The sequence below is a fragment of the Kryptolebias marmoratus genome, unplaced genomic scaffold (assembly GCF_001649575.2).
Source record: "Kryptolebias marmoratus isolate JLee-2015 unplaced genomic scaffold, ASM164957v2 Scaffold78, whole genome shotgun sequence".
Lineage (NCBI taxonomy): Eukaryota > Metazoa > Chordata > Actinopteri > Cyprinodontiformes > Rivulidae > Kryptolebias > Kryptolebias marmoratus.
Window position 1 is genome coordinate 16,098 of NW_023665812.1, and position 8,025 is coordinate 24,122.

General features: G+C 49.0%; 1 protein-coding gene across 1 annotated transcript in view; it reads left to right on the plus strand.

Moving 5' to 3' along the window:
• Positions 1–7,426, plus strand: part of LOC108228699 (membrane-associated guanylate kinase, WW and PDZ domain-containing protein 1) — a gene marked incomplete at its 3' end in the record, with an annotated part of 9,005 nt that extends 1,579 nt beyond the window's left edge. Inside the window, 11 exon segments of the mRNA XM_025003309.2 lie at positions 1,092–1,265; positions 1,325–1,499; positions 1,695–1,765; positions 2,506–2,673; positions 3,339–3,508; positions 3,783–3,873; positions 4,399–4,552; positions 4,912–5,512; positions 5,601–5,664; positions 6,849–7,061; positions 7,154–7,426. Coding sequence (XP_024859077.1) covers positions 1,092–1,265; positions 1,325–1,499; positions 1,695–1,765; positions 2,506–2,673; positions 3,339–3,508; positions 3,783–3,873; positions 4,399–4,552; positions 4,912–5,512; positions 5,601–5,664; positions 6,849–7,061; positions 7,154–7,426 — 2,154 coding nt within the window.
• Positions 7,427–8,025: the final 599 nt, after the last annotated feature.

Here is an 8,025-nt window from a genome sequence, read left to right on the forward strand (position 1 = left end):
CCGCTTCTCTGTGTCTGCAGGTGCAGGAGAGCTTCGTCCCGCTGGGCGGCACCGGAGGATCAGGAGAGCTGGGCCTCGCTATCGGAGGCGGAGCCGACTACGGCGAGTTCCCCTTCGTTACTGCAGCCCCTGGGGGCGGGGCCACAGTGGGTGACATCATCTTAGAGATTGGAGGGACGCCCGTGTTGGGGATGACGCTTGGTGATGTCAGAGGAGTGCTCAACTCCTGCCCTCATCCAATCAGAATCAAGACCGTCTCACCAGGTGGAAAACTAAGATTTATTAGAAAGTTTAAAAAGGACAGGAAAGAATTGTAAAGTTGTTTCTGTGACATCATATCCTGTCTGCGTGATAGGTTCGTCTCTGTGTAAAGACCTGAGGCTGTACCTCAGTAAGTGTTTTACTCCGGGCTCGATGGACAGCCAGCTGCAGCAGCTCATCAGGGAGAACCTGTACCTGCGCGCCGTGCCATGTAAGACACACCTGGACACACAGTCCACTCCCACTGGGAGGCTTTCCTAAAAACAAGGACAGTTATCTGATAAAAAGTCAAACTTTCAGGTTATGAAGATGATAAAAAACACTCTTTTCAGGTTAAAGCCAGTTAGATGTTCCTCACTTTTTAGTTTCCTGGTTCCAGTTATTATTTTTAGAATCCAGTAAATATCAGCTGCATTATCTGAGGCAGCGAGTATTGTTTTCTGACATCACAGCGTCCTCCCCACAGGTACAACCAGGCAGCCTCGAGATGGCGAAATTTCAGGAGTGGACTACAACTTTGTGTCCATTGAAGAGTTTTTCTCTCTGGAGGAGTCTGGAGCTCTGCTGGAGAGTGGCAAATTCAAAGGTACGAAAAATAAAAAACATCTGGAAAAACATCACAGCGACGGGTAAAATGAGCGCACCGGCCCTTTAAGAGCGGGCGTTCAGGTAAAATGAGCGCACCGGCCCTTTAAGAGCGGGCGTTCAGGTAAAATGAGCGCACCGGCCCTTTAAGAGCGGGCGTTCAGGTAAAATCAGCGCACCGGCCCTTTAAGAGCGGGCGTTCAGGTAAAATCAGCAAACTTTAACCTGTTTTTGTCCAATTACAGGGAACTACTACGGGACGCCCCGCCCCGTTCACATTGGTCCAGAGAGCCCACCAATCACGTACCAAGAACATCGAAACCTGCTGAGAAACTTCAGGACGAGGAGCAAGTCTCTGAGCAACCTGGAGAAGGCTGTGGAGGAAGGAGACAACAGCGAGGAGGACAGCGGCCTGTCAGGTACGAAAACATCACCTTCACCTGCGCAGGTGGGTCATAACCAGCTCGTCTGCCAGCAGGCCCTGCTGGAGCCCCGCCCACTGTGCTGCCTCTCAGCCAATCATGGGAGTCAGCAGCTGGGAGTCGGGAGGGAACAGAGAATGGAGGAGGAGGACTAGCAGGAAGACGAAGTGGTCCACTGCCTGAGAACTGGGAGCTGGCCTACAGCGAGTCAGGAGAGCCCTACTACATCGAGTGAGGACCAATCAGAGATCAGTAATCAATAAAACCGCCAAACGTCATGTCAGCCGACTCAGACAAGCTGCGAACAGCTCAGGGTGTTTAAATCTAAATTTTAACCTGATTGTGATGAAGAACATGCTGCGTTTTAAAGAGTCTTTTTCTTTCATGTTTGATCGCGCTACCATGACGACGACACACGTCTGTCAGTCATAACTCAAAGACGACCAGCTGGCTGGATCCTCGAACTCAGAGCAAAGAGACGACTTCCTGCACAGAACGTAAGTTTGTCCGCTCCCGTTAGATTTCATTTTGTGAGAAAACAGAGAGATAGATTTATTTATTTCACATCAGCAAGTTCAAGATTTTTACTTTTTGTTTCTGTTTCCATGGAGACAGAATTCGGTCCTCAGGACCAGCAGCATCAATAACCATTCCAGCAGGAAACAGAAAATAAATCTCTAAAACAGGGAGTGAAATATAAACCAGGGAGGAGTTTAAAGAAACTGAACGAGTGGAGAGTTAAACTGACAGACCTGTGGTTCTGTGTGGGATCCCCCATAATGCATAGCTCCTGCAGCCATGTTAGCAGGTGGTGGTGGAGACGGTGGGGGGGTCCAGGTGTTTGTCTGACAGCAGCCAGCAGGGGGCAGCACTTCAGGGTTCCTGCAGACTTCAGGAGTTTGTAGAATTAGATTTTTGTATTTTTCGTTCATATTTCTGTTCAGGCATTTATCTTCTGAAGCTTCTGAAGTTTCCAACATCAGCGGTCAGTTTCTGACTGACACGTGCACACTCATGCTTGCTGTGACACGTGCACGCTCCTACATCTCTACAGGTGTCATGGCTCCGAACATGTTTCTCTCAGCTCCCGTCAGACGTGTCGTTGTGTAAAAATGTGGATCATAATGAAGACAGTTTGTGGTTTCTCACAGTTTGTCCTCACATGTGCAGCTTTTTCTGTTAGACTGTAAATAAAAGCAAAGTTTGCCAAATAAACTTTCCTTCCGTCTTCTGACAGTTCCAGAGTTCACGGAGCAGCCGAGCCAGCTGAAGGGATACTCCATCCACACCCGGCTCTCCAAAGGTCCCCGAGGGTTCGGCTTCAACATCGTCGGAGGAAGTCGTCCCCGAGAGTTCCTGCAGGTGTACAGTGTCACCCCTGGAGGTCCACCAGCCCTCAACACAGGTACAGACAGGTGGTCCTGCTCTGGTCCTCCACAGGGGTTCAGAGACAGGTGGACCTCCTCTGGTCCTCCACAGGGGTACAGAGACAGGTGGACCTGCTCTGGTCTTTCACAGAGGTACAGAGACAGGTGGACCTGCTCTGGTCCTCCACAGGGGTACTCAGGGGTTAACAATGACGTCACAATGGTTTATTATTTGAAATCAGATCCAACAACCAGAACCTGGGTCCACATAAAACCCTTCAGGAAGTCGAGTCAGTTGACCAACAAGCTTCAAAAACATTAGGATTAAAGAGTCTTATGATCCAAAACAAATCCTCAGGTTTAATCTGCCTTGGTGCCAGCGGGTCAACCAGAACCAGGTCATTAACTGAGCGGAGAAACAGAACCGAGTCTCAAACACATCACAGGAACCAGGAACCTAATCAGAGAATCAGAACTGGGTCCAACATGTTACAGACACAAATACTTCTGATTATGTTGCGGATCCAACTGGACTCGGTTTTGATCCAGAGCTCAGGGTTTGAATCAGTTCAACTTAGGTTTGGACTCGGTTCTGATTCACAACTCTGTGATACTGAAGAATGAGATGGACGGAAACCAGCTGCTGAGAAAACCGGGTCCAGACTGATTGGTTTGTGTCTCTCGGTCTGTCCTGGTCCTGCAGCAGACATCCTGGTCTACATCAACGATGCCTGCGTGCTCGGGCGCTCCCATAAAGAGGTGGTGGAGATGCTGAAGTCGGTTCCGATGGGTCAGAGTGTGGACGTGGTTCTGAGGAGGGGATACCCGATGCTCTACAACCCCGACGGCTGTCCCAAACAGAGTCTGGAGACGGTACGCTCCTCACTCCACCTCAAAAACACCTCACATTCTTCCTGCTTTCATAGAACAAGTCAGAAGCAGAACTCATCGAAATGATGCGTCACCATGACAACATGGGAAATGTAGGCAAAGATTTCCATCAGGAAACGGTTCTTGTTTAGTTTTTGAAATTGGAACACAATGTTTTAGTCATAGCAGAGCAAAGAATGAACGAACAGATGGAAGAGAAACAACACTTCTGGTGTTCTGTTTAACATCATGTCTGACCTTTGACCTCCTCCAACAGCCACAGATGGCCAACGAGTCATCCAAACTTGGCCGAAGCCTGACGCACCTCACCTACAGCCACCCACCAGACGCCAACGGCAGCACGTCAGGTCAGAGCCATTAAACTTCTGAAGATCATTTAAAATCCATCCAAAATCCACAGAAAACATCCCAAATCCATTCAAAATTATTCAGAATTTTATCCAAAATGAATGTGAAAGTTCAAAACCCTTCCATTATCCATCACAAGTTCATCACAATCCATCCCAAATTATTCCAAGATCCACAGAAAACATCCAGAATCTGAAGATCAATCCAAACTTCATCTGACAACAATGAGCACAGATGAGCTAAAAACAACAGATTATCAGATCTTCTGGAAAAGACAAATGACTACAGAGGGATTAGTAAAGACAACCAGATAAAAACAAGAAGGTCCTCCACATGTTCAGAGCTGCTTTCCTGTCAATCACCACTTTTAATTAATGATCGAGTTCTTCTGTCTGGAAACAAACTGTACATGCTAACATTCACACAGCAGGGGGCGCTGTTGTGCAGTTAAACCAATCAATCTGTTAGGTCAGATTTTATTCTGTTATTCAGATGATCATTCCTGTTTGCTTCAATCGATGTAGGTCTGCCACAGACTCCGGCCTGCTACTCTGCTCAGCCAATCACAAATGGGTTAACGAGTCCTCCGACCCCCACATCCTCTGACCCGCCTCCTCCTGCAGAGAGGCCCAATCACAGCGACTCTGACGGCGTGCCATCCAATGCTGGAACTCGGAGGTCAGTGTTAGCAGCGCTAGCAGCATTTGTACAGTTAGCAGCATTAGCAGGGTTAGAACCAGTAGCAATAATGAGAGCATTCACAGTGAAATAGCCCAGTTAGCAACGTTAGCATCATCATCAGTAGTAGCAGTGTTAGCAGCAAACAGCATTAGCAGTAGCTGAAGCGTTAGCAGAACAACATTAGCAGCATTAGTAGTGTTAGCATCTTTAGCATCATTGTCAGCATTAGTAACTGTGTTTGTCTTAGATTTAGCATCATGGTGACCATCTGGGTTTTTACTGGTTCTGTTGGGCCGGTTCTCATCTTGTTGACTTTTGTTTGGTGTCCTTTCTGCTCTTACTCCTTCTCATACAAGGTCTTCTCTGATTCGCTACAACAGTAGCACCCTTCCTGCCCTCTCCTCCTCCTCCTCCCTCCTCCTTCATCAGAGCTCCAAGTCATCAGAGAGTGACTTGTCCACATCCACGCTCCCCATCACCTCTTCGTCCTCCCACACACTGTCCAAACTGCCTCTGTCTCAGCCCGAGTCAGGCCTCCTCCAGAACTCCACCAGCACCAACCCCCCCTCTGCCTCGACACCTCCTTCAGGGTCTGTGCAGCGTCCAGCTATGCCCCAGACCACCATTGCGGTGTCCTCTCCCAGAGATGTCCCCCCCTGCGGCTTTAATGGGTGTCCAGCCAGCCACCCAGCTCCAGCCTCCAGAGAAAATCCAGGACTGGTGCTCCCCCTGGGGCCGGGTTCTCCCGGGTCAGCTCCTGGGTGGGAGCTGGTGCCGGTGGCAGTGGGGCGCAGCGACAGCGGGGGGCTGGGATTCAGCGTGACAGCAGGCGGACACAGGGGTCAGCAGGCGGTGGTGAGGCGGGTCTGGGATCGCAGACAGTGCCCCTCGCTGCAGGCAGGAGATGCCATCGTAAAGATCAACGGAGCGGATGTTCAGAGCCTCAGCTTCGCCCAGGTGAACCTCGATCTGCTCCTAACCAACCCCCCTAAGCAGGTTCCCTGTGAAGCTGAACAACCTCATAACAATGGCTTTCCTTTCTTAGGTTCAGAGAGTCCTGCAGGAACACACCAAGCAAGGAGAGGTGGTGCTGCTGGTCTACAGAGGAGGTACGACCGCACTTCAGACTCCTGAACACACAGACGACCAACTGAGAACAAAGCTTTAAATTCCTGCCAGTTTCACATTACAAGAGAAATGGAGATCACATGGTTCAGAGACCACTGAGGTCTCTCGATGATCTCTGAGGTCTTTCAGTAAACTTCTTCATGGTCTACTTAATGGTTTGAACTGGTTCAAACTGGTCTTCCAGCAGTCCTTCATTGATCTCTCAGCGGTCTGAGACACAGTCTCCAAAGAAGATCTCAGCGATCACACAGGTCACTCGAGGATTTCTCAGGTGGTCTCTCAGAGAACTCAAAGAACTCCCGGTGTTCTTTGCAGGGAGACACTGTTGCTGTTGGACTCTCAATAGGTTCTTTTACAAAACACCTCAGTCCGGGACTTAGACGCCTTCTGGCAGCCTGGGTGGGATTTCTGAATGAACCAAGGCTTGGGGTTCAAACCCAACCCACCCCTAAAGCACCTTTGTGCCATGAAGCAAAGCAGTAACAGAGGCGGACAGTCAACATATGAAAAGGTAAGCCGACTTTGCGGCTCAATAATGTGATAAAGTGATGACATATGGTCTGTGTGACCACCTGGTCATGGGATTAAACAACCAACAGAAGATCGAGGATGGCGCACAGCAACCTTCTCTGACCACCCAACAACAAGTATTTATTTATTTCGGAGAACTTGTTTGAACTTGTTGTATTTTCATAACAGGGGCAAATTGGGGCTAAAATTTAGAGAAAGTTCTGACAAAGATGTCTGTTCTGTTCCATGTCTCTGCAGGACAGTGATATTTGAACGGCCAAAGGCAGCTTAAAGGCAGACTGGGCTGTGCGGCCATTTTGCAAAACTGCTTCACGAAAGAGCCTCAGGAATGTTCAGAAGTCTCTAACCTCCATGAAAATGGCAGGAAACTGAATTTTTGATCCTTCGAGTGCTCAAGAATCTCCAGAGCCGACTCCTGAGAGATCTGGCTCATTTATGGTTGCCTGAAAGTCTCCATCCTGTGGGAAGGAGGCCATCACAGACGCCAACATGGAATTATGAGTTCATTTAAAACAAACAAAACGATTTCAGACCATGAGCCACAATAAAGCTGATCACTGAAGTCAGTTTCAAGAACTCTGAACCCGGTCTCACAGGTTTACCAGTTCTGACCTTTGACCCTGTCCTCCTTCAGGTCCTGTCTCCTCGCCGGTTGTCACCCCCAACCTCTACAAGCCCCTCCCCTCTCCTCATGTCCTGACCAGGCCCTCCTCCTCCTCCACTCCTGCTGACTTGCCTTCCCCATCCACAGATGCCTCTCTGGGGGGAGTCCCCCCACTCAGCCAGGCCGGTTTGGCCCCTGAGAGTCCCCGGGAAGGCCACCTACCGTCTCCAGGAACCCACCAAGGTAAATGTACTGCAGACAAACTCTGTGTGCCTCTGAGCAATCCTCATCTCTCTCTCTTCCTCCTCTCAGTCCAACTCCTTTCTGTTTCCCAGGGCCCCCCCCTGCTCAAGTCCCAAACGGGTCTCCATCTTCGACCCTCATCCAGAGCACCAGTTTCCTGGACTCGGTTCCTGTGACTCTGACCTTAGAGCCCCGGGACCTGCTGGGAGTGGAGGACAGTGCCGGGCCAGTCAGAGGGGGCGGAGCTTCAGGAGCCATCTCCAAGGATGGAAAAGGAGGCGGATCTAAGACGATGGAGGTGGAGCTGAGGCGGCGGCCAGGAGAAGGCTTCGGATTTGTCATTGCTTCTCAGGAAGTGAGTGGAGGTAAGAAACGACTGATCCAAGATCCAAACCGCCATCGGCCATTTTTATGAATGATGGGTCCGAATGTTTGCAGGTATTTCAGACTGAAACTCCCTCTGCACTAAAGACAAAGTCAATTTTAAAAAGGTTTTGTGGAAACTGTTGTTTGTTTGATGAAATCTGCTCATTTTCTGTTGCTGCAGCCTGATTGGACGTAGAATCAGACAGAAGATAAAAAGTCAACCCAGTTCAGATTAATCTGGTTCAGCTGAACAAAAACATGGAACAAGGTTTAAACCCAGGGAGTGACACAATATAACAACATGATTAATACCTCAACTTAACCACGTCATAAAAACACCATAAAATACTTTTCAAAGCAGCCAAATTATTGTTTACATCTCATCCCAAAGTTTTAAAACCAAACAAAAGAACATCACAACATTCATCTGAACCAGGAGCAGAGACTTCTGACTGTTGGTAGCAGATCATCCATCGAAATTCATTAAAAACTGTGAAAAATGCTCCCAGATTAATGACTCTAACCCAGTCCTGTTGGAGCTCTAAACCCGGTTCTGTTGGAGCTCTAAACCCGGTTCTGTTGGAGCTCTAAACCTGGT